The 26760-nt window shown below is 37.5% G+C and overlaps 1 protein-coding gene across 3 annotated transcripts in view; it reads right to left on the reverse strand.

Moving 5' to 3' along the window:
• Nucleotides 1-1841: 1841 nt before the first annotated feature.
• The window catches only part of Pdk1 (pyruvate dehydrogenase kinase 1), a 28160-nt gene continuing 3241 nt past the window's right edge, over nt 1842-26760 (reverse strand). For 2 of the 3 annotated variants that reach the window (XM_090342625.1, XM_090342627.1), the window contains exons 3-11: nt 24352-24423; nt 22767-22951; nt 21239-21328; nt 19703-19780; nt 18143-18219; nt 15798-15896; nt 7367-7477; nt 4868-4981; nt 1842-2234 (exon numbers count right to left, since the gene is read on the reverse strand). In XM_090342625.1, the coding sequence (XP_090198751.1) occupies nt 2094-2234; nt 4868-4981; nt 7367-7477; nt 15798-15896; nt 18143-18219; nt 19703-19780; nt 21239-21328; nt 22767-22951; nt 24352-24423 (967 nt within the window). In that variant the 3' untranslated portion in view covers nt 1842-2093. The remainder of the gene's footprint in view (nt 2235-4867; nt 4982-7366; nt 7478-15797; nt 15897-18142; nt 18220-19702; nt 19781-21238; nt 21329-22766; nt 22952-24351; nt 24424-26760) is intronic. The other variant, XM_090342626.1, reaches the window with a different exon arrangement.

Below are 26760 nucleotides of genomic sequence, written 5' to 3' on the forward strand. Positions count from 1 at the left end.
CTGCCTTATCCCTTGAGCCACATGCCACTTCCAGTTTTTTAGTGGTTAATTGGAGATAAGAGTCTCTCGGTCCTTAGTGCCTAGTCTGGCTTTGAACCTCAATCCCCACATCTCAGCCTCCTCAGTAGCTATGATTACAGACATGAGCCATCACACCCGACTCTGAGAATATTTTTGTATGCAATTTCCTGTCTATTGCCACAGATAACAAAATAAAAATCTGGTATTTCTTATAAAGAAGCTAAAGCAAAATAATTCACTCTTCCTTTGAAAACATCATTTCTTAACTCTTAAATCTAGAGAGAAGAACTTTACTTTTTTTGGAAGGGAGCGTATTTCATAAATAATAACATTAAATTTATGTTAGTTATGCAATGTTTGGTGTAGGCATATTGTCAACCTAAAGAAATCTAAAATATTCCATTGTTGCAAGAAAATTTTGTTTAAAGCTACAATGGGAATATATTGAACTGACATTCATCACATATTAACATATTCTATCATTTCTCAGAAATCCACAATTAGGAACAGTGGGTAGGATAAGGTGTCTGCTTTTGACATGTGGTCTGGTCTGCTGAGCTAAGAAGCAATGGGCCAGCAGTGCTTAGCCTCAGGAAGGAGCCTCACTTCTTAAAGCCAGTACTGAATTAATTCTTCTCCTGTGTTCTTTTCTCATATAGCTTTTTGTTTTTATGGTTGGACTTTTTTTATTTTAAAAGGTACTTTGGGAGGACAGCATCTGAAAATCCTTTCAAGAATAAAGGTTTCAACTCAATATATTACCTCCCAAGATAATGAAGGAAGAACTTTGTAGTCACCTGGACTTGCTGGCCGATATGACCAACAGGGATACGGGCTCTGGCTCCATTCTGTATGACTCAGGTTCACCCTGAGTGAAAACCAGGATAATACCACCTGCTCCTTAGCTCTGTATATTGAAGACCAATATAGTTATACGACTTCAAAGCATTTGTAAAGTATGGATATTATAACACAAATGCAAAGGACTACTGTAATTAGCCCAAGCAGACTCTTCCCTAACAAAATTGAGATACTTTGAGAAAAATGTATTTTATCATTTTAAACTGAGAACAAAGTGATTCTCTGGTTAACCTAACTATTCCCCTACTTTTCTTACCTTTTCCTACTTCTAATGCACCTGGCCTGAGATTCAGTGCGTCTCTCCTAGAATCTAGAAATCTGACCTTTAGACAAGTGGAAACCAAACCAGATGATTTCTAGTCACTTTGGCAAAGGTAGTCGAATATGTATGCACTATAGAGTACTCTCAACTAGGCGAGGCATTAGCCTTATTTAGAAAAATTTTTAAATTTAGATCCCTGGACTCTATCCCTGGAGACTCACCTATAGAATGACAAAAGTAGGACCCAGAAAACATTTTTCTTTCTGGGGGAAAAAAAATAGCACTGCTTCAAGTGATCTCAACAATCAATCAGCTCCATTTTAGGGTATTTTGCCCCTAATTTGTAATGTACACTTTCAGTAGCTGTTAGTTTATTTGCTTTTAGTATAAAGATTTCCCTTGGAATAATCACAAGCAAACTGCTCATGATCCTGGCTTAGATTCACGGAGAACTAAACTATTACAACCACTACAGTAAGATTAGAAGAACATAATCAACTAACTGCAGAGATAAACAATGCTTGTGGATATTGAAAGGCAGCTGGTTTAGACTACCAACTGTGTTCTGCTTTGCTGGTAAGCATGAAGTCCAGGACGAACCTTATTGTGTGCCATTAGTTAATAAAGGATGACAGAGCTCTTCCCCAGATTTCTAACTAGCTAATCACTATTTAGAAAATGAACCCAAGACTCCAGCTATACTTCAGAATTCAATCATAAACAGATAAGTTGGCTAAAACAACAGTTGTTTAAAAATACAATTAATTGAAGGTATCAGTATAAAATAGATACAATTTAATCCTTTCAGTTGAGCAGGCACAAATGGAACTTAAGTTTCCATTTATTCTACCCCAAGGCTTAACTGTGAACTGACACAAAGTTTTTGGAACAATGTGGTTGCAAATGTCAGGAAACCCATGTTTGGGCTTGCCAGGGGTCCTGGGTGGCCCTACGCGCTGCGGAATGTGGTCATGTCTTTGGGCTCCCTGCTGGGGACACACCAGTCATCAGCCTCATGGTTGGTGTTGTAATGCTTCCATGCTGCTCTGTTGTACACCGGGAGTCTCTCAATGGATTCTGTTGACAGGGCCTGAAAAGAAAAAGCAGAAACTCTAAATCTAGTTGTTTTGTTTCTTCCGTGCTGGGGACTGAACTCAGGGACACCAATTGAGCCACATCCCAACCTATTTGCTTTTGAGACAGAATCATACTGCTGCATTTGCCCAGATGGGCTCAAACTTGAGATCCTCCTACCAACCCATACTTAAGAAGCTGGGATTATAGGAAGGATCACCAAGACCAGTTTAAGCTTGACATTTCCAATAACTCATTATTTGAGAAAACAAACAATGGCAAAAAAGGAACTATCCTATATGATTTGTATTTGAAATGTATTATTTACACATGATACTACTGATTAATGTGACCAGTGGGTTTGTTGCTTGAAAAATGACTCCATACCCAGCTCAAAAGCCAAAGGACGGAAATAGTGAATATCTCTTATTTGCAAGAGGTGAAAAAGAGCCTTGGGAAGAAAAACAGGTTAAGTGTAAAAGCACAAAAGTTTAATTTTGTAAGACTTATCTTCTAAAACAGAACCAAAAACTTTACACCTACATATTCTCTTTAAATATTCTAAAATTTTAAAAATCTCAACCTAGACAAAAATGTTACATTAGGTGAGAAAATATTTTATTAATTTTTGCCCTGTATTTATGTGTTTCACAAGCTACATGGCAAATGGGTGTGAGGAGAGCATATTACCAATAAACAATTTAACTTCTCATGCTGGGTGACAGTGGCTCACATATTTAATCCTAGCTACTCAGGAGGCTAAGATCACAGTTTGAAGCTAACTTGGGCAGACAAATTCATGAGACTCATCTTCAGTCAACCAGCAAAAAATCAGAACTAAAGGTACAGTTCTAGCAGTAGAGCACCAGCATTGAACAACAACAAAAAGAACCAGGAGAGCGTCCAGGCCACGAGTTCAAGTCCCAGTATAGCACAGAGCAAACTAACAAATATTTTTAAAAGAATTTAATTTCAGACAATTTTTTCTCACATAAATTCTTTAGCACATCTTATAAAATAGGTGCCATCTAGTGGCCAAAAATAAGAAAATATAACTTCTAAACCTGTAAAATAGTGATAACTCCATAAATGCAGTGACCATCTAAACCAGTAAGCTAAGTGTTTCTTCTTTTTATCATATAAACTATATACTTTTCAAGACTTTATTTGTCCCCAAACCAGTATATTCAATTACATGTCATTATATAATTATAACATGTAATTATTATGCAAAAACCAGACACATGCATGCATACACATAGACAGAGGATGTCTTTAAAAACTAAGTAGAATGCTTTAGAAGCTGCTGTCGAGTCAGAAGACATCTTTAAAAAAATTGTATATGGGGTGGGGGAGAGGGAAATGGGGAACAAAACATGAGAAAGGGTATCAATGTTGGCGAAGTAATGCATCTTCTATCTCGTGAATATAATGTAACCCTTCTATTAATTACAATTAAAAATATATGAAAAACATTGTATAAAGAGCCAGGAGTTTTTCCTAGTGGTTAGAGTGCTTGCCTAGCACTCATGAAGACAGGTTCGATTTCTCAGTACCACATACACAGAAAAAGCCAGAAGTGGTGCTGTGGCTCAAGTGGTAGAGCTCTAGCCTTGAAAAAGCCCAAGGACAGTATTCAGGCCCTGAGTTCAAAGACCAGGACCAGCAAAAAAATAGGTATAAAGACTCAAAAGGACTATGTATTTGGTGGTTACTTGGTTTAAAGAAACTAAAATGAAGCATCCTCTAAAAAGACAATAGCCTCACTAAAAGACAACATGACTCTGCAATCTGCAGGCACATGTGTGAAGAAAAGGTCTAGGCAAGCGGGGTACAGTGGCTCACACCTGTAACCCTAGCTACTCAAGAGGCTGAGAACTGAGGACTGCGGTTCAAAGCCAGCCCAGGTACTAAAGAACCAAAAACTCTTATCTCCAATTAACTACTAAAAAATGGGAAGTGGGGCAATGGCTTGAAGGATAAAGTGGTAGCCTTGAGCTGAAGAGCTCAGGAACAATGCCCAGGCCCCAGGGGTAGGGCAGTAGCCTTGAGCTAAAGAGCTCAAGGACAGCTCCCAGGACCAGAGTTCAAGCCCCTTGACCCACAAAACAAAACAAAGGGTCTAAACAGAGCCACAAAAGATGAGTCAATGTCCATTCCTATGGACACATTAAAATTAGATTTATGTGATATATAACCCTATGACTCCCCACTTTATCCCAATTTTTTCCTACTAACAATAATTCCTAATCATATGGAGAATGCTTCTTTCTCCAAAGTCAAGGAAAATCAACTGTTAAAACAGTGGGATACACATGAAAGCTTTTGTCTTTATTGAACAGTGTGAGGTAAAGCAAAATGTCATTACAGTTAAGTATTAGCACTATGGGGCTCGGAGTTTGGCCTACTAGTAGAGTGCTTGCCTAGCATGCATGAAGTCCCAGGTTCGATTCCTCAGTACCACACACAAAAAAAGCTGGAAGTGGTGCTGTGACTCAAGTGGTAGAGCTCTAGCCTTGAGAAAGTCCAAGATCAGTGCTCAGGCCCTATGTTCAAGCCCCAGAACCGGCAAAAAAAAAAAAAAAATATATTAGCACCTCCTTAATTATCAAAAGAAAACAATATAGTCAAGAAGACTATAGTTATTACCTTAATGTAGATAACTGCATCTGTCCCATAGCCCTCTAGGGAATACAGCTTTAGGTCTCCTTGGAAGTACTGCGCATAAAGACGTGATATGGGCAGTCCATAACCAAAGCCAGCCTGTTTAATGAGAAAAACAAAACTATTCAGATGGCTACCCTGAACTAGTTCTCTAACTAGGATAAACACCTCAGGGCTACTGAAGCCAGAATCTGAGAGACCTGGTAAAATCTAAGTGTTAGTGATTAAACACATTAGCTGATCACATGGAACTTTTACAACTCTTTATATTTCTATAAAATAGCTTCCAGTGGTCTGGCAAAACAAAACAAAATGTTGCTTTTCTCTGCTTTTATCATATAAAACATACTATCTTTTTAGAAAGAAGAGTAGAAAAAGCTTTGTTGCAGCCTTAATAGATAACCTTATAATTTTACACCAATAGTTTCCAGTCTGTGTTCTGACCCTGGAGATAACTGATAATAAGTTTACTTTCTTAATTCTCAATTCCCTGCTCAGAAATCTTCAAAGCTTACCAGCACTTCCACTAACTATCCCTACGCACTGCCTTCCCGACAAAGCCGGGTTTCTAACATGAGCTTTTAAAACTAGAGATTAGTTCACTGCCTCCTACTCTCCCATCTCCTTTCCTTTTGTTCCTCAGACAGCACTTTTTTCCACTCTATTCCGAATATCTGGTCCTTGTTTTACTAGCCCTTCAATATGAAACAAGATGCTTATATAAAGGTACAAATATTTTCTGTCACCAAATTATATGCTCAATGGGATTCCATACAGCAAAGTGAGCTAAGAATTTAAGTGAGCTCAGGAATCTGAGTGCTATTAACAAATCCAGGCTCAGGCTTTCCCTTTCACCAACTGCTATTTAACTTTTCTAGCCAGAGTTTCTATTCATCCCTACATTTCAACTGTCAAATTTCCATATTACTCTTTGCCCCAGGAGGCTGAACAATGTTATTTTCTGTCTTCAACTTCCAAAGGGTCTTCTCAATGGGAAAACAGCAGGAAGACAGGAGTCAGACACCTGGTTCCTGTCTTGGGCAGGAAGGCCTTCTGGAAGTAAACAGCTGCTCTGAAACTATCTCTTCTCCTGGGTTCTGATAACTGCTCCTCCTTTTGTTCCACAGTGGTGACAGCTTTGTTAACATTTACAAGGTGACTACTTGCATAAACATGAGGAGGAGGCATATAGGAATGGGCCTCCTTTTAAATAAACTTTTCTCAAGGTATTATAACTTGACTGAGCTTATGTCTTTTGTGGTGGAACTTCGGCTTGTACATTGTTTCCATAAGTAGCCAAGAAAACTACATAAGCAAGTGACTCCCATAGTTCCTCTCCAATTTAATTTCTGTCTCTGCCTTGACCACATCTGTGAACTCATGAGTCTCCTATATGAATAGCAAAGATGGAAAACAGCACAGGCCTACGCCACCAACGGACCTATTGCATATCCATACTGCTCACTCAAGACTTGCCTTGAGTGAAGGGGGAGGGAAGGACTGAAAGGCGGGGATGTGAATCCTACCAGTAAAAGTAGTGGCAAAAAGGTTGGCTAGTGGGCTAGGGACTTGGTAAGAACACAATTGGTAACTGATGAGCAGGCCTAAGATACACATATTCTTCTCTGAATAGGCTTCCAGTGTGAAGATGCTCTGTCCATATGGCCATCAGAAGTTAGGTACGTGTGGAGAAAGTTCTCAGCAAAATCAGGTATATAAGACAGACACCCCTCTTGTGTTTATCAGACAGCTTTTCTCCAGCTTCCCCAGTGCTTGCTGCTTGGGGTCTAATTGCAAAGTGGTCAAGTAAGTAGGTACGAGGCTGGCAAGGGCTACACAGACATACAAGCCACTTTACTTAAAAATTCACATCATCTTTAGACTATAAAGCACTTATATGGTATTTACTATACATCAGGTATTATAAGAAGCAAATATTAAGTCACTCTTCGTGGTAACTCCATTTTTCAAGTTGAGGTATGAAGATGTCAATAACTGGTTCCCACGGATACACTTCTGGGATGTGGTGGAGTTGGGACATGGAACAAGTGAGAGCCATCTATGCTATGCCCTACAGCAGGCCTACAATACCTGCTACTACCAAAGCTTCTTCGTCCCTCCATGTCAATACAACTAAAATTCTAAGAGGATGCCATGGTTTCTCATTTAGCATCACCTGGGCATATGGAAGTCTACTCCTAGGAGCTTAGGAGCTATACATCATGTATGGTTTATCACAAGAAGCCTGCTGTAATATCAACACCAAGCTCAGTAAGAACTCAAAAAAAAAAAACAACAAAAAAAAACGCAAAACAATCTACCTTGTGCCCATTTAAACAAACCAAAAAAACAAAAACAAAAACTAGTCCAAATGTGTTTAAATTTAGAGAAAAATTTCCCTTCTTCCTTTTGACATTCTTTACACAATAGGCTTATCTGATTTACTTGAATTTACAAAATCACACATTATTTCTTGATGCATACCAGGGGCACTGCACGGGATGTCTCAACACGAGGCCGGGGTGCAGTTGAATACATATAGTTGAAGAGTCTGTCAATCTTCCTCAATGGAACACCACCTCCTCGATCACTCATCTAAGATGAGAAAAGGATCACACTCTGTTAATCAAGTCTTACAGCAGCAAAATACTAAGACATACAACATCACAGCTTAGTGGCTGGCAAAGACCTTGGCTTTTGAATATGAATACCACAAAGTTGCAAATACTGGGGTAACTACCACCACTCCTCTTCTATGTGAATTTCTAATACACAATTCACTGATTTACAATCGATTTATTACTCATTTCTGGTGGATAGTGTGGTAACCATGCTCAAATTTAAAGTGCAAGTAACACTCTGACTCAAGAATTCCAATCACAAAACTTAATCCTAAAAAAATAATCAGAAAAGGGGACTAGAGGCATGACTGAAGTGGTAAAACAAGCCAGTGAAAAAAGCTGAGTGAGAGCATGAGGCCCTAAATTAAATCCCCAGTACCAGCTCAAAAAGCAAAAGAAAATAAAAAGAATGCAAAATATGAGCAAAGTTTGAATAGAAACTTCTACTTCAGTTCTAAAGTAGAACAGCCTAAACATGAGAATACGTACATTTTAAATGTATAACTAGATGTAGTAGTACGACAGGTGTCTAGACAAAGTTAGGAAGAAACATTTATAATTCTAAGTCAGCAAAAATCATCTGTAATGGTATATAATTTTATACATGGAATGACTGTATTTAGTTTCTAATTTTTTTAAATAATTGCTTACATTATAAAACAAAATTCTAATTTTTCTTTTTAGAGAGGAAAAACCAGAACCATTTCATTGTGGCCAAATCTAAAAGCAGTTTTACAACAGAAATTCTGGACAGCTTTTCAGTGAGTTATGAAGAACTGAGCTCTTTGCATTATCCCTGGGATATGTCTCAACTCAAATAACCATTCAATAGATAGAGTTACTCATATATACATACATATATATATATTGTTTTACTTTCTAGTTAATATGGACTATTTTCCTAGCTATAGTAAAGCCTATATTTTAATCTACTATAGCCATTTTCTTAGTTATCATATATTAACAAATTTGCTTTGAACATCTGTATAAAGTGAATATATATATATATTTATTTGAAAAGTAAATGGCTTGGAGTTTTGTATATTATGTAAGAATCTTTTCAGTATGCATATACTGTATAGTAGAAATTAAAATGTGTTTGTTTTATGTTGCTGGATATTGAACCCATAGTCTCCAACAAGTTAGGCAAGTGCTCAACTACCACTGAGTTACAGCTTCATTCCCATTTTTAATTTTTAAAGTTAAAAAAGTTTGTCTCTTGTGGAAAGAGGTAGTAATGTGGCTTGCACTCAGGGCCTCAGGTATTCTACCACTTAAACCACATCTCTAGTCCTCCAAAAAATCTGTAACTGGCATATAAGAACTTGTATGTACAAAGAGATAGCGGAAGCAATCAGAAACATGCCAACTAAGAAAAGCCCAGGCCCAGATGGTTTCACTGCAAGACTTTTAAAGATGAGTTAATGCCTATACTCTTGAAACTCTTTCGAGAAATAGAAGCAGGGAGCCATCCCAAACTCATTCTATGAAGCCAGTATCACACTCATCCCCAAACCAGGGAAGGACCCAACAAAAAAAGAGAACTATAGACCAATATCTCTGATGAACACAGACACAAAGCTCCTTATTAAAATACTAGCCAACAGAATCCAGAGGCAAATTAAACAAGTTCACACTATGATCAAGTAGGCTGCATCCCACAGATGCAATGCTGGTTTATCATTCACAAATCAATTAATGTAGGACATCATATTACTAGAGCTAAGGTTAAGAATCATATGATAATTTCTCTGGATGCCAAGAAGGCATTTGACAAAGTAAGTGTCCATTAATGTTGAAAACACTAGAGAAAATAGGAATAGGAGGTACATTCTTTAAAATAATTAAAGCCATATATTACACCAAAAATAAAAAAGGCAAAAATGGTCAGAATCCAAGACTGACAAACCAGAGGCTTGTAGCCATCTGAGGAAGTTATTCAAGGGAGCCAACTGAATCTGTGTAAGAACAGGGAACATGGGCTGGGAATATGGCTTAGTGGTAGAGTGTTTGCCTAGCATGGATGAAGCCCTTGGGCTTGATTCCTCAGTACCACATAAACAAAAAAGGCTAGAAGTGATGTTGTGGCACAAGTGGTAGAACCTTGAAGACAAGAAGCTCAGGGACAGTGCTCAGATTCTGAGTTCAAGCCCCAGGGCCAGCAAAAGCAAAACCAAAAATACAAGAAGCTTTATAGCAGTTGACTAGTACCACCCCATCCTTCCGTCTTCTTACCCTTCCCCCAACCAACATCAACAGCGTGCCTTCTCGGTGAAGCCAACAGCTGGCAGACACAGGGAAAGCTGTACAAAAGCCTCACAACCCCTGCCCCACTCCTGGAAATACCCGTCAAAAACAATTAAAAGTCATGGATAAATGTAAGGACTGCCTGAGGCAGGGTACAAGCTAAAGCAAATGTTAAAGCTAACCAAAGAGATTAACAGAGGAAAAACAAGAGATGGCCACAGGGAATTTGAAAAGTTCAGTGAAATCTTGGGAATCTAGAAGGCCATACTTATATTCTAAACTAAACTCAAGAAAAATGTGAGAAGGCCCCGAAATCTCAATCCTAACTGACCCTTAGGCTATGTAAAAGTTGGATCTAAATATGAAGGCAGAGGTCTCAACTGCCTGTCTGAGAAATTAAGGAATGTTCCTATCTGCAGAGTCCCTTGGCAAAGACTACAAGACTTAATGGTTCCAGGAATTTAAGGAAATCTTAGCCCAATCATTAGCTGATCACGAAGCTTTCTGAGCAGAGACTTCTATTTAACATTGTGTTAGAAGTCTAGACATATCAATTAGACAAAGCAAAGAACATCAGATTAGAAGAGAATGAGTAAAATCTCGATATTTATATAACATTTAAAAAATAAAAATATAAAAAATTGTTAGTATTAATAAGTTCAGCAAAGATATACTGATATAAGACCAATATATAGGGTTTTGGGTGGAGTTCAGTGGAAGATGATATAATATGCAAAAATCAGTCATATTTCTAGCATTGAGAACAATACCATTTCAGATAACATCAATAATATATATAAATTTAGGGAAAATGCAGAATTATTCACAAAATTGTAGGCATCAGTGGCTCACACCTGTAATTCTAGCTACTCAGGTGGCTGAAAACTGAGGATTATGATTCAAAGCTAGTCCACACAGGAAAATCTCAAACTCTTTATGTCCAAATTGACCACCAAAATGCTGAAGGAGAGTTGGGCCCAAGAAGTAGAATACTAGCCTTAAGTAAAAGAAAAAAAGTTCAAGGACAGTGCCTAGGCCCTGAGTTGAAACCCCAGGACTGGCAAAAGAAAGAAAGGAAGGGAGGGAAGAAAGGGAGGGAAGGAGAGAAGAAAAGCAAAAGAAAGAAGGAAAAAGAAAGAAAGGACTAAAACTAAGGGATGATATTGGGAGGCATGTAGGAAAATGATGAAACTAACATTAATCAAGATTTATTGTAGTCATAAACTGCTTTGTTGAATTGTTTTTTAAAAATGGTCTGGGACCATTTTCAGAAAAATGAGCCCTGAAGCAGCCACAAAAATCACCCTAAACCATGTGCTAATGGCTCACACTTGAAATCCAAGCTACTCAAAAGGCTGGATCTAAGGATTGAGGTTCAAAGCCAGCCTGAGCAGGAAAGTCCATGAAACTCTAATCTTGAACGAACACCGAAAAGCCAGTGGAACTGTAGCTCAAGAGCTACAGTCTTGAGAAAAAAAAAAAAATCAACATTAACATAGATCAAAGACAAATATAAAAGCTAAAACTAGCTCAAGGCTAGCAATCTATTACGTAAGACACAGCTCCATCAAGCTTAAAAGCTCAAACAACAGACCTCTTAGCAAGAACAAATTTTTCAAGTATACAATAGTTTCATAGCTGTGATACTGAAAGCAAGCTCAAGTAAAGTAATAGAAGAAAAACAGAATAACTGGAATTTTTCAAAATTAACTTTTGTGCTTCAAAGGACATTACCAAGAAAATAAAAAGAGCTCACCAAACAGAACATATGTATAAATCAGATTTTATTAGAGACCAATATCAATATATATAACATGGCTTAGAGAAAATCCATATACCCCAACAACAGAAAGACAGCCCACATAACTGTGCACAGGATGTCATTTGATAGATCCTCGAAAATATGCAAATGATCAATCAGCAATGGAAGAGATGTTCCATGTCATCAGTCAAGAAGAATGCCAATGAAAACCATAGTAAGATATCACCTTCAAAACGCGTGATCAGGGGCCAGGAGTTTGGCCTAGTGGTAGAATGCTTGCCTAGCATGCATGAAGACCCGGGTTCGATCCCTAGGTACCATATACATAGAAAAAAAGTCAGAAGTGGTGTTGTGGCTCAAATGGTAGAGCTCTAGCCCTGAGAAAGCCCAAGGACAGTGCTTAGGCAAGTCCAGGACTAGTTTTTTAAAAAAATGGTGATCAGAGACAGAAAAAAAAATGCTGACAGGATATGGAAAAAATTGGAACTTTGATATACTGCTGATGGGAATGTAAAGGACCACAGTCACTTTGGAAAACAGTTTAGAAGTTCCTCATAAAAGTACAGAGTTACCTATGATTCAACTCATATATTACCTCCAAAATATCTATGAAGACTGAAACATATCTTTACACTAAAACTTACATATGAATGTTCATCAGTCTTATTCATAACTCAAAAAAATGGTAACAAAACAAATACCTGTCAACTGATGGATAATGAAATGTGATACCCATCAAATGGAGTGCTCTTCAGACAAAAGAATGCACTACTGATGCATGCTGTAACTTTACACTTTGTGGAAGAAACCAGCCACAAAAGACCATATACTGCCAGGTGCTGGTAGCTCATGCCTGTACTACTACTCAGGAGGCTGGGATCTGAGGATCGTGGTTTGAAGCCAGCCCAGGCAATAAAGTCTGTGAAACTCTTATCTCCAATAAACTACTCAGAAAAAAATAGAAGTGGTGCTGTGGCCACAGTGGTAGAGCCCTAGCCTTGAGCAGGTTTATCTTTGTGATTGTTGTTCTTAATGCATTATGTAAAGTTATTTGTTTCTTCTTTTTTCCTCTTATGGTTTCTCTCATGTTTTTACTGTATCTGACTTTGATACCTCGTATACTGAATATGTTTATTTGTTTATTTGAAATAGGGAAGGGAAGGGAAAAACAAGATGAGTGGGGGGGTGGGAACAGGGGAAAATGGGAGAAAAATATGGGAAGGGGTAACAATGTTCAAGAATTAATGTACCCACTACCTGATGAATGTAACTGTAACCCCTCTATGCATCACCCTGACAATAAAATTGAGAGAGAGAGATGTGGGGGGGGGGCAGTGCCTAAGTTGAATTCAAGCCCTAGGAATTAGCAAAAACAAAAAAACAAAAAATGAGACCATACTGTATTTTTATGAAATGTCTAGAAAAGGGCTGTCTACAGAGAGCAAATAGGCAAACAGATTAGTGCTTGTCAAGGACTGGCATAAGATGGAAATGGAGAAAGTATTGAGACTTCCTTTGGAGTGATGAAAATAGTAGATGGTAGCATGATCTTTGGGGAGGTGGGGGGAGTCTTGGGGCTTGAACTCTGGCCTGGGTTCTATCCCTGAGCTCTGCAGCTCAAAGCTACTGTCCTACTCTTGAGTCACAGTCCCACTTCCTGTTTTCTAGTGATTAACTTGGAGATAAGAGTCTCTTGGGTTTTGTAGTCCCCAGGCTAGCTTTGAACTGCAGTCCTCAGATCTCAGCCTCCTGAGTAGCTAGGATTAACAAGCACAAGCCCCCGCACCCGGCTGATAGCATGATCTTGTAAGTAACTTTAAATAAGGAATAGGTCACTTCAAAATTCTGCAAGATGACTATTTTCAACCCAATTTCCTGTAAGAAATCCAACACTGAAACAGTGCAGAAGACTGATCCTCGGGACTGGGGTACAAATACCCTGGGGGGGAAAAAGACTGAAAGAATCAATTCCTCAACTACCATCTCAGAAAACTGGCACTTGCTATTTCAAAAATAGTATTATCACAATACTCTTTCAAAATACAAAAGTAATAAGCGGAAGAAATACGTAAAAGAGAAACATATACTCTAAACTAGGTTATCTGAACCAGGTAGTGAGAAGCAGAGGACTCGGGTCAACAGAATGGATTTCCCATCTTATGGCATTATCCCCTATAGGATCCTGAGCTAATCACTCTTGGTTTCCTCTTCTGTGAAACAGAGTAAAAATTATCTGCGCTCCTGAGGAGCTGTTAATGAGGATCAAATGAAACACAGTAGATTGAAAAGTCTGGGTTTGTTTTTTATTTTTTACTTCTGGTCCTGGGGCTTGAATTCAGGAGTTGGTGCTGTCCCTGAGATACTTTGCTCAAGGTTAGTACTTAAAGACAAGCCTCATGGATTTTTCCTGCCAGAGCTGGCTGGCTTCCAACTATGACCCTCAGATCTCAGCCTCTTGAGTAGCTAGGTTTACAGGCATGGGCCACCAGCACCTGTCTTTAAGAAGTATTTTGGGCTGGGAGTTTGGCCTAGTGGTAGAGTGCTTACCTAGTATGCACAAAGACCGGGGTTCGATTCCTCAGTACCACATACTTAGAAAACGCCAGAAGTGGTGCCATGGGTCAAGTAGCAGAGTGCTAGCTTTGAGGAAAAAGCCCAAGGACAGTGGTCAGGCCCTGAGTTTAAGCCCCAGGTCTGGCAAAAAAAAAGGCCCTGATCAAAAAAATCTAACAACAACAGATGCTGGCGGGGATGTGGACAGAAGGGATCTCTACTACACTGTTGGTGGGGGTGTAAACTTGTTCAACCACTATGGAAAGCAATATGGCAGTTCCTCAAAAGACTAAACATAGAGCTCCCCTATGACGCAGCAGTTCCACTACTTGGCATTTACCCAATTGTCCAGAAACAAGGGCATACTAAATCCACTAGCACAATGTTCAATACAGCACTATTTACCATAGCAAAGGTATGGAACCAACCCAGATGCCCCTCAGTTGATGAGTGGATCAACAAGATGTGGTATTTATACACAATGGAATTCTATGCTGCTGTCAGAAAGAATGACATCGTCCCATTTGTAAGGAAATGGAAAGACTTAGAAAAAATCATATTAAGTGAAGTAAGCCAGACTCAAAGGAAGTTAGGCTCAATGGTTTCCCTCATTCGTCATAATCAGTAGAAACCTTGGGCTCTCCTAGCAGAGATTCACAATAGAGCAAAACCTAGATACATAAGGCCATATAGAATGATGCTAAATGAAAGGACCTCCAGGATATAGAAACAAAAGCCATATAAGGAAGTGATTGTTGTTCTCGATGTACTATGTTATCCATCATCTCTTTTGCTGTTTCTTGGTTATCTTATATTGCAGTATTTTACCTTGTTCTCTGATATATTGTATATATGTTTATTTGAAATCAGATAGGGAAGGGGGAACCAAGATGAGGGGTGAGGGTGGGGGGAGGGAAATGGGGACCAAGACTGAGAAAGGGTATCAATGTTTGTGAAGTAATGCACCATCTGGTGAATATAATGTAACCCTTCTATTAATTATAATAAAAATATATGAAAAAAAAATTTTGGAGATAAACACAACTACACAGACATACAAACCTATGACTCTACAGACATAATGTTTTATTACATAGTTTAATGTATATCTATGATATACAAACCCTTACCCTAATTTTGATTATGTTCTAAAAACTAAGTGCCAGTGACTGTATATAGAGATTCGCTTCTTGAATACTTGTTTGTTAAACATGTCATCTGAAATATAATGTAAAAATCAATGTTAATAAATTCTTTAAAAAATTTTTTTTAATTTAAAAAGTAGATATTCAGCCAGGAGTGTGGCCTAGTGGTAGAGTGTTTGCCTAGCTAGCATGCACAAAGTACTGGGTTTGATTTCTTGGTACCACATTCATAGAAAAAGCTGGAAGTGGTGCTATGGCTCAAATGGTAAAGCACTAGTCTTTAGAAAGCTCAAGGGTAGTGCCCTGGCCCTGAGTTCAAACCCCAGGACCAGCAAAAAAAAAAAAAAGTAGCTATTTATGATAATGACTAAATTGTCTTCAGATATACTTCAACTTAATCACCTGGATTAGGAACCAGAATAGACTGAGACTCTAGGTAATTGTATAATCTGCAAGATAAATGAAGCAATGTGTTTATTAATTGTAGACTAGATTTCTTTCCCATGGGAAGAATTACATCTTCCAGAAAATATGGGTATGGTTATCTTTGCATGCCTGTCCATTAACTTAGAAAACAAACACCTTACCTTCACAGTCAAATCCTCATTACCCAGCGTGACATGAACTTGAATAGGAGGATAAACACCTTTGTCAGCATGGTGCTCCATAGTTGCTCTCATTGCATTCTGAAATATATTAGGGTTACACTAAAAATACAACTTTGGAAGAAAAGACACTAATTTTAATTTTCAAAAACATATGTACTATATGAACTTAAAATCAATACCAACAGAAGTATGCCAAGGAACAGTAATTTTATAGCCACAGTTACTTTATTAAGAAAGCTGAGTTAATTTTAGAGGATTTGTAGGGTGTTTTGATGTGAAGACTCAAATCAAGATTCACTTGTTTTCCAAAACTAGTCTTCTAAACACCTTTAACTAATTTATATTAGAGCAGGAAATTCTGTCCACTGTTATAATTTTATTACATAATGAGCATAACTTATCTTTTAAGAACCAGTTAGCCAAATTCCCTCCCTTCTCTCTTTCCTTCCTTTGTTCTTTTTCTGGTGTACTGGGACTTGAATTCAGACTTGTGCTTATTAGACAAAAGCTCTACACATGAGCTATGTCCAGCCTTTGTTGCATGAGTTATTTCTCAGACAGAGCCCCATGCTTGCATCTCCCACAGAGATGTAACACCACAATTAACGAGAAAATTATATTTTTCATACAGTAGCAGCATAGCAATGGTCTTACAATGATTACTTCTCTTACCAATGACTTGAAACTAAGGATATTTATAAAACTTTTTGATTAATTTCAACATGTAATCATTAAACACTATCGACTTAACACACAGCACTGGAGTAGAACCTGCTTAAAAAAAATGTTAAAAAAAAAAAAAAGCAAACATCTGGGCTTAATTTGGAAACAAGAACAAACATCCCAGAGGAGACTGCATCTACTCTATCAAAGGCAGTTTAATATTAGGTTCTACTGTTAACTGGCTTTTGTAAAACATTATAAAATATGGAATTCTATTAAGCACTATACAGCACAAGTCATTGTGGAAAAGACATTTCAAGAGAAAAACAGCTTTAATATTTTGTGTCAAGTGCTACTTATTCTACCACTGAAATTCTACCACTGATATTAGATATATTCTTATTGTCTTAGAATGAATCATTGTTGAACCCTTGCTTTCTGAGAGATTTTTCTGTGTCTTAATACATTTTTCTTTTGTGTCATCAGACAGAAAGCTACTGCTCCTCTGAAAAACAAGTGTCTGTCTGATTCAGGAGCGTTCTGTTCAGCCACAGAGATGGGTGCTACTCATCACCACTGTCTGGACAACCAGAAGGTTTCACTAGACAGCAAGAGACCTCTCAACATTATCAGCAGAATTTTATTTTGTTCTTAACAATTTTTGTGCTGGTCCTGGGGCTTAAACTCAAGGCTTAGACAGTGTCCCCCGAGCTTCTTTTGCTCAAGGCTAGTGCTCTACCATTGAGCCACAGCCCCACTTCAGGTTTTTTCTGTGATCATTTCAAGATAAAGAGTCTCACTGACTTTCCTGCCCAGGCTGGCTTGGAACCTTGATCCTCAGATCTCAGCCTCCTGAGCAGCTAGGATTATAGGCGTGAGCCCACCGATACTCCGGCTTAGTTTTCAAATTTTGTTGTAAAGAGCAAATATAGTAACATAAGCTCTGTAATTCAATATAAATGACTTGACTTGATTTTGATTTTTTTTTTGTATGATAGTATAGAGGACTGAACCAAGGCCTCATGCTTGTTAGGCAAGCTCTCTGCCATATGAGCCACCCTTGCCATACTCTAGTCTTTCATTTTTATGTTTCATTTCTTCAGTAGGTAGGGTCTTGCTAATTGTGTCTGAGCTGGTCTCAAATTCCAGATCTTCTTGCTTCTGCTTTCCCACCAGCTTGGATTCTAGGTATGTACCACCAAGCCTAATAGAAATGACTTTCTCAGGGAGGGGGGAAAAGGCATGCTTATCAATGGGGCTCAATGGTAGAAAAGAATCAACCTTCTATATATTTTTAGATTGTACAAGCACCTATAATCTGCTGCTACTGTGCTGGTCACTTAGTATGATACTCCCACTCTTCACAAATAATAGTAGACAGAATTATCCCTGTTTTACAGAAGAGGAAACAGACTCAGAGGGCTTAAGCAACCTACAGGACAAGTCACACATTAAGTGAAGTCAAATCTGGGCTCAACACTACTATTTGGAGATTCCTATCATGTTAACAAAAGGCTCATCCCTAGCAATGTTACATAAAAATGATATGAAATGGCCTATTTTAAGGAAGCAGGAGAACCCAAAGGAATATCTGACTCACAGAGTAGATTCCTATCCTGAGGCAAGGGTTGATAGAGGTAATGCAATACCATTTTACAAACCTTGAAAAGTTCAAACACCATGTGATAGAGGTGGGATGGTACATAAACCACTTGTATTGGCTGTCCTGGTGATTTTGCTACAGAGCAGAAGAGAAAAATATGAAAGTACAGAGAGATGTGCTCACAGCATTTTCAAGAAAAAAATGTGTAGTGATGAAAGAAAATGTTAATTATGGAAGACAGTATTATTCGGTAAGAACTGTCACACCCTCTCTTCACAATACTAATGTTTAAACCCCACTCTCATAAACATTTACAGCTGACAATGACAGAGCCCTGTGGCCATTCCTTACAATCCAGCCTAACAAGTTAACCAATCCATCCTCTCTTACTTTTCTTTGTGGCAAGTCTTTGAAAGGACACTCCATCTTTATATAGAGATTATACTTTCCAAAGAGAGGCTTTAAAGAAAAAGCTATTTTCCAGTTTTCTGAATGTGTCACCTGGGTAAAACACTGTCTACCTTATTTCAGACATTTCCATGTATTAAAAAGGTGTTATGCCAGCATTGATTTCTCAAGAAGCACAAATTCTACACTCAAGCATTTAACAGAAGCCCAGTTAGAGGCAAATGGAGGGGGGAAGGCTATGTGTGCATAAAATAAACCTTTAGTACAGAAAAGGAACAATTCATCATACTTTAGAATAATTGCACCAATAAATCAACTCTAATTCAACCAATAATCAGGCTCTCCTCTGAGTAAACTAGCCCTTGGGAACAAGAATGGGGCATTTGAACACTGCCCATAGCAGTTCAGCCTCCCCAGCTGTCATGTGTACATTGTGATTCTGACTCACTAAGTGGTGCCACTGTGAATCAAAGATCAATATAGCTTTAGAAAACCACTAAGAAATTCTATTTTCAACTGGTAACTTCCTCTGCTTCTCTCCTACTCTGAGGATAAACATATGGCTTAAGAAAAGCCTGTTTCATTTTATTCTTCCCACTACCTTCTTAACCTATCATCTAAACCTAGGAAATGCTTTCCTTCTCTGTCAAACTACCATACCTCCAGGAAAACACTGAACCCCATCAATCTCCTTCCAAGAGAATGAAGCCATTTTTTTTCCCCAAAAGGCACTAGTCAGGGTAAAGGAAAGACCACTAGCAAGAAACAGATTCAAATAGATGAGCATCATTTTTTCCTTTTACACACCTAATCACCTGACTTCAACAATAAAAATGGTTAACAATTTAAGGAGTTGAAAAAAATGGATAACCCTTGTGTTATTGAAGAGTATACAAAAGTCAAATGAAATTTTCTTGGTACCATCTTTTCTGTGACTAAAAATAATCAAAGAATCAAAGTTATCTATTAAATAAGGAAAATTGAGCAGAAAAAGTTAAAATGCTTTTCATAAGAAATCTAACTACACATACATATATGTATATGTTTGTGTTACATATATGTATTCCGTATGACTGTTCATGCCTTTGTAACCAGTGAAAAGTTGATGAAAAAGTCCTTCTCCAGCAAAAGTAATTTAACTCTAGTATGATTTCTTGTCAAGTGGCTTAACACTAATCACTGAGGAAAGGACACCACCAGGCAGGCTTACCATTTAGTTCTTCAAGTTCTAGTTCAGGAGAGTTAATATAATATAAATCACAAAGACGCCTAGCATTTTCATAGCCATCTAGTATGAATCAAAACAAAACAAGAAAGCATTAAATAAATGTACTTATGTTTCATGCAGTAAGATAACTATACTGACAAATGAAAACTTAAAAATTCTTTACAGGAAAACATAACACTTTTCCAATCTTAGGGTAGGTGGTAAAAGTCTTTCATATGACAATACCTAACAGCTACAAAAGAAAAATGACAAAAATAACATCTATACAGAAAAACAGACCATAAAAGAAACAAAAAAAAGCAGACAAAAGAAATTCTTTACAATATATTTATCAAAAACAGCTGGGGAAAGCTTAGAATAAGTATTGTTAATCCATTTTCCTTTTTTTTTGAGATATCCAATTTTAAATGCTTATAAATGTTTTCAATACTAGAAATATTTTCTTATAAAGTAGTAACAGAAATCAGTATAAGCTGAGTGCTGGTAGCTATTCAGGAGTCTGAGATCTGAAGGACTATGGTTTAAAGTCAGCCTGGATAGAAAAGCCTCAAGATTCCATCTCCAAAAAACAATCAGTAAAACGTCAGCTGCAAATATGGTTCAGATATTAGAAGACCATAAACAAGCATAGCAACCAAGCACAAATCTTTAAAGCCTGAGTTCAAATCCCAGACCAGGAAAACAAATCAACACTCACATATATATACATATATACATAAATATATATATATATATATATATATATATATATATATATATGGACATGGGCACACACATACACACACACACACATTCACTGTAGTACTTCTGGCTTCAGGGGGGAAAAATGAAAATAGCCCAAGTTTATCTCAACAAGAGAGCAGATTAACATATACTAATAACATTCTACATAGCTACTCAGAAGCTTGGGGAGGGCCAGGAGTTTGGCCTAGTGGTACAGTACTCACCTACCATGCACAAAGCCCTGGGTTTGATTCCTTGGTACCAGATACACAGAAAAAGCTGGAAGTAGTGCTGTGGCTCATGTGAAAGAGTGCTAGCTTTGATAAAAAAAAAAAAGTGTCTTAAGGACAGTGCCCAGGCTCTGATTCAAGCCCCAGGACAGGCAAAAAAAGAATATGCATTGACAGAGCAAAATATCAGTAGACTTTTGTTGTTTCTAAAAACAACAAAAATGTAAAGCCAATAATTTTGGTTGTGGATGGGCATATAAATATAAAAAAGCGTGGAAAGTACGAACGGCTATGAATTATTGTCCCTAATGTAAGGACTTAGAGGAAACTAGGTATCTAAATTTTAGGGAGGGGAAACAGATAACACTAAATTGTATCACTAAACTTTACTTAAAAAAAAATCTATCAACATTCATCTTATATATAATGAACAACTAATGTTATAAGGGACTTAAAAACCCACATATTTGCTCCTAAACATTTTATCTAATGACACAGATGGTTCAATAGCAAAAATAACACTCAACATTTGGATTTCTGCATCCTTTTAGAAATGAAAGAATACCTTTAATAACTTCAACCACATTGCAGTTTGGATTTATGCTTCCAATGTGTTTTCTATGAGAAGGACTTCCTTTTCCACCAAACAGTAAAGCTATTAGAAATAAAAATAAATGAAAAAGTAAGCATATCTGCTGAATGTCCTTTTCCAGATTTGAATTGTTTCCCTAAGTGATATAAACAGAACAAATATGTTCCTTAAGCATAAGAATAGTACTCATTTGTTTGTTAAACACGTCATTTGAAATATGATGTAATAAAAAATAGTACTCATATTCAATAAAGATGGAGGACAAATAATATAAAAATCACATGAAGATAGCCCAGGAGACTCACTGAAAGCTGGCAAACAATAAGGGGGAAGGAAGGGTAGGGAAAGAGAGCAATAGAGGGGGATTAATCTAACTAAAATATAATATATGAAGGTATGCAATGACATAGTAAAGCCCTTTTGGGGAACTGGGTGCCAGTGGCTCACACCTATAATCCTAGCTACTGAGGAGGATGGGAGCTGAAGATCATTGAAGTCACCCTGGGCAAGAAAGTCCAAGAGACTCTTATCTCCAACAAATTACTCAGAAAAAGCCTGAAGTGGAGCTGTGGCTCAAGTGGTAGAGAGCTGGCCTTGAGCAAAAGAAGTTTAAGGGCAATGCCCAAACAAAACAAAAGAACAACAAAAACCCTGTTGTGTAATATACTAAAACCCAAAAAGTGGCAGGAAGTAGAAATAGGCTATGATAGAGGGGTTGGTACCAGGGCAAGTGAGGAGGGCAGATGGAGACAGTAAAGAAAGGTGAATATAGTCAAAATAGTTCATAAGCATTGTAGGAAGTAGAACAATACCTGTTGAAATTATTTTAAAGGATATAAGGAGTGTGATAGAGAAAGTTACACTATATGCAAGTATGGAAATGTCACAGTGAAACACCTTTTACCCAAAACTGCTAATAATAACATGTGAATTTCACAAGAAATTACCAAGTAATTTTGTCTTTAAAATTATAGATGTATATGTGTATCCCAAGTGAAATTACTTGCCCAAATTAAAAAACAAGAACATTTTTTATTTTAAAAAATCAGCCTACTCAAAACTATTTGTAAAAGCAACTGACTCATTCAAGATGACATGTCCTTTTTTTTCTAATAAGTTAATTTAGTTTACCATTAAAAATAATCTGCTTTGTAGAAATCTACTTACACTTTTTTTTAGTCCTGGGGAAGGCCTGGGCACTGCCCTTAGATACTTTTGCCCAAGGCTAGTGCCACTTGAGCCACAGCACCACTTCTGGCTTTTTCTTAGTATGTGGTACCGAGAAATCAAACCTAGGGCTTCATGCATGCTAGGCGAGCACTCTACCACTAGGCTACACTCCTGGCTCTACACTTTCCTTAATAAGCAGGAAAAAAAAATTTTTTTAAGGATAGTTAAATTAATTTTGAGTATACCAGCAGATATTTGGTATAAATGTCTGAATAAATTTAAAATACCAACAAACATTTCTAAATGTTTCTCTTGGCTTCAGGAAACTTACAATGTTGATTGAGTAGCATTCTAATTGAAATGCGGCTCATATAGAATCGATCCAAAAAGTATTGAACATTCTGGCTGGTAACGGGGTCCACTCCAAAGCTTTCCTTGTATTCAGTCACACCCTGTGCCATTGTGGGAATGACATCATTGTGTCGGTTTCTGATCCGTATCACAGTATCTGTAAAGCTAAACAAACCTGTCTGTCAAGGCATCCAAATACTGTGACAAATGAGTTTATTACTAAAGTATAAACTTAACCAACAATGGTAGACTAGAAACCATTAGTTCAGTAAGAAAGACATCAAGACACATTTTTCTAAACTGCAATTTATTTCAGATTATCAACTATACCAGATCTACCAAGAAGTAATTAAGGACTTCCAAAATAGAGACTTTCACAATTTAATTCTTGACTTCTTAAGATTAAGACTGCCACATAATATAACTGTAAATGGGTTGTTTTCCTTATCCTTTATTAACTAAAGTCATCTGAGAGCATATTACGGAGGCTGTATTCCAGAGTAAGAGCTAGTAGAGAAAGCATACTCCATAAAGATCAAAATACAAAGGGCTGCCGTGCACTGGTGGCTCACACCTGTAATCCTAGCTACTCAGAAGGCCAAGATCTGAGGATCACAGTTTTAAGGCAGCCTGGACATCAAAGTCATAGAGCGCTAGCCTTGACTGGAAGAGGTCAAGGACAGTGCCCAGGCCCAGAGGTCAAGCTCCACGACCAACAATAATAACAACAACAACAACAAAAAATTACCAAGGGCCATTCGGATATCTGTAAGATCATTATGGGTAGTGAGGTGACTACCAGGATTTATCAATTCTGGCATGTTAGGAAATTGGTTATTTTGTAAATCACTGGTCCATAGACATGGTATTTTGTTTTGTTGTTGTCACCCAGTATTACAAACTAATCCTTCAAACCAACCCTTCAAAATTGGGAGTTTTATAGTGAAAATACAGACTTGCAACTTTTTATGTTTCTGTGTATGTGCTGGTCCTGGGGTTTGAACTTAGGCCTGAGTACTGTCCTTGCACTTTTGTGATTAAACTAGCTTTCTCCACTTAAGATATAGCTCCACTTCCAGCTTTTGGACAGTTAATTGATGATGAGAGTCTCACGGACCTGAGCTGGCTTCAAACTGTGATTCTCAGATCTCAGCATCCTGAGTAGTGAGGATTAAAGGCCTGAGTCACCATACCCAGCTTCGACTTTTATTTAATAATGGAAAACCTCAGCTTATTTAGGAAGCATTTGCACATGGCCATGATTAGAGGGAGGTATCTATTCTCTCAACAGCCCAAACCGTACACCTTTATTGATCATCACAGTAGAACTTTGGCTTTTCATGTGTAAAGAGAAAGTTGAAGCATCTGTATCTATCCTCAGCTCGCTGATTTTGTCACCTGCATTGTTTATGCTGCTTTAAACGCATATACTACCAGATGTTCAAAAGTAGTGGGAATCTAAAAGTTATTTAATTTCCCCAATTTAAGCATAGCAGATTAATTTTTACATGATGTTTGAAGGTCTAAAAGCTGGGTTTAGGGTAAGGTGCAACTAGAGTACTTACTCATAAATAGTTTTAGCATTTTCAGCACTTTTGTCCTTAAAATCAAGAAGTTCTTGAAGACTCTGGATGTACCTAAAATGCAAATCAATAGTGGTTTGCTCTTCTCCATTCCAAAATTAAATATTAGGAATGTTACCTCAAAACCTATTTTAAACATTTTATAATTTAAAATGCAGAATACTGCTATAAATTATTATTAAAATAGGAGTTTTATACACATTCATATCTGAATAAAGCAACTGGAACAAAGTAGGAGAAGGTACATATTTTTTGTCTTTAAAAACAGGTCAGACGTAGGAATTGTAGCTCAGTGGTAAACCACCTGCCTAGTTATTTATAAAATTGTAGTTCAATAAACAAAAAAATCATCGGTCAAATTTGATTTATGAGTTTTAAGAAGTTAGTTTTAAAATCTATTAAATCCTAATGTATATTTACAGAGTATACTATCATGAGACTTGAATCTGTAATACTATGTGATCTTGAGCAAATGGCCTGTCTTAGACTCAATAAAGAACAGCTTATCTAAGAGTCTGGTGTTAACACTTTAAAACGTTAATATTAGCACACTGCAGTGGTTCACCCTTGTAATCCTGGCTACTTTCAGGAAGTCACAGTGGTTGGAAGCCAGCCCAGGGAAGGAAAGTGAGAATTCATCCCCCAACAATAAACAGGGCTGGAGTTATGGTACAAAAAAAGTGTTAATTTAATTTTTATAGTAGTAATAGTGGTAGTAGGGTTTGTACTTGGGGTTCATGATTCTCATCTAAATGGCCTGGCAGAGCTTTACTACTTGAACTGTCTCTAGCCCTGAAACTTGAGATATTTGGGTTCAATCAACAAATACTTCTTCAAAACCTATACTATGCCATATATATTTTTAAAACAAAACTGAATAAAATATGAAAGTCATAAAATGTCCTTAAATTTATCTTAAAATTTAAGGTAACGAAGTATTTAGAAATGACAGGGGAAAAAAAAAAAGGTAATTTATTTTCTCAAAGTCATGCAACCAAGATCAAAGACACTACAAGGGCCAATGCTAAAAATACCTCACCACCATTCGATTACCCCTTTCAACAGTTTTAAGTCCTGATTCGTTCAAGAACTTTACCCAGGGGCAATGAAAGTGTCTGTAAATTCTGTGAATTTGTATGTAATTCTGTGAATTTATATGTCTATCTGGGAAGCTGTTCCTGACAAGTAACACACTTCAGCAAGACTTTACCTTCCATAGTCAAGTGATTCTGATAGCGGCTGTTCTGTTTATACCTTTTCTTTACATTGGCAAGAAAGCGAATTATTCAGGAGATATACCAATATCTGTTCCATGATGAACAAGAACAGATTTCAACCATTAGGATTATGCAGTCTTTAATGAAGAATTTTAAGAAACAGGAAAAAGCTTCCTCAGAAAATCTATGTTCTCCTTTCTATTTCTTGATACTTCTAAAGCAATGCCTATTAAGACACATTCACCATCGTGCCACATTTGAACTAGCTAGCATCTAATTATGATATATGTAACAATCATACTTCTTTTGTCTATTTCAAATTAATGTTAGGTCAGCTTTCTTACAAACTATAATGCTTATAAAAAGATTAATGAAGATCTCCATGAATCATCACTGGAAAATTTAATGTGGTTAAAATTATTCCATTTAAGGGGCCAGGAGTTTGTCCTATTGGTAGAGTGCCTGCCTAGCATGCACAAAGACCTAGGTTCGATTCCTCATTACCACCTACATAGAAAAAAAGCCAGAAGTGGTGCTGAGGTTCAAGTGGTAGAGCTCGAGCCTTGAGAAAGCCCAAGGGTAGTGCTCAGGTCCTGAGCTCAAGTCCAGGACTGGCAAAAAAAAAAAAAAAATAGAAAAAGAAATTCCCATTTAAGACTTCACTCTGGGGACCAGGAGTTCAGCCTAGTGGTAGAGTGCTTGCCTACCCTGCATAAAGACCTAGGTTTAGTTCCTTGGTACCACATACACAGAAAAGCTGGAGCTAATGCTGTGGCTCAAGTGGTAGAGCACTAGCCTTGAGGAAAGCCCAAGGACAGTGCTCAGGCCCTGAGTTCAGTCCCCAGAACTGGCAAACAAATAAACAAAAAAGGCTTAATTTTGAAAAAGAATATACTTATTACCTGATTTATTTGTAACTCTTTGTATATCACCTTTATAATAACAATAAAAAATGTAAAAAAAAATACTCAGCTCTTAAGCTGGGTACAGTGGCTCACGCCTGTAATACTAGCTACTCAGGAAGCTAAGAACTGAGGATCTCGGTTCAAAGCCAGCCCAAGCACTCAAGTCCGTGAGATTTTTATCCCCAATTAACTGCCAGAAAACTGGCTGTGGCTCAAGGGACAGGACAGTAGTCTTGAGCTGAAGAGTTTAGGGACAATGCCCAGACCCA

The sequence above is a fragment of the Megascapheus bottae genome, chromosome 12 (assembly GCF_031878675.1).
Source record: "Megascapheus bottae isolate mThoBot1 chromosome 12, mThoBot2.hap1, whole genome shotgun sequence".
Taxonomy (NCBI): domain Eukaryota; kingdom Metazoa; phylum Chordata; class Mammalia; order Rodentia; family Geomyidae; genus Megascapheus; species Megascapheus bottae.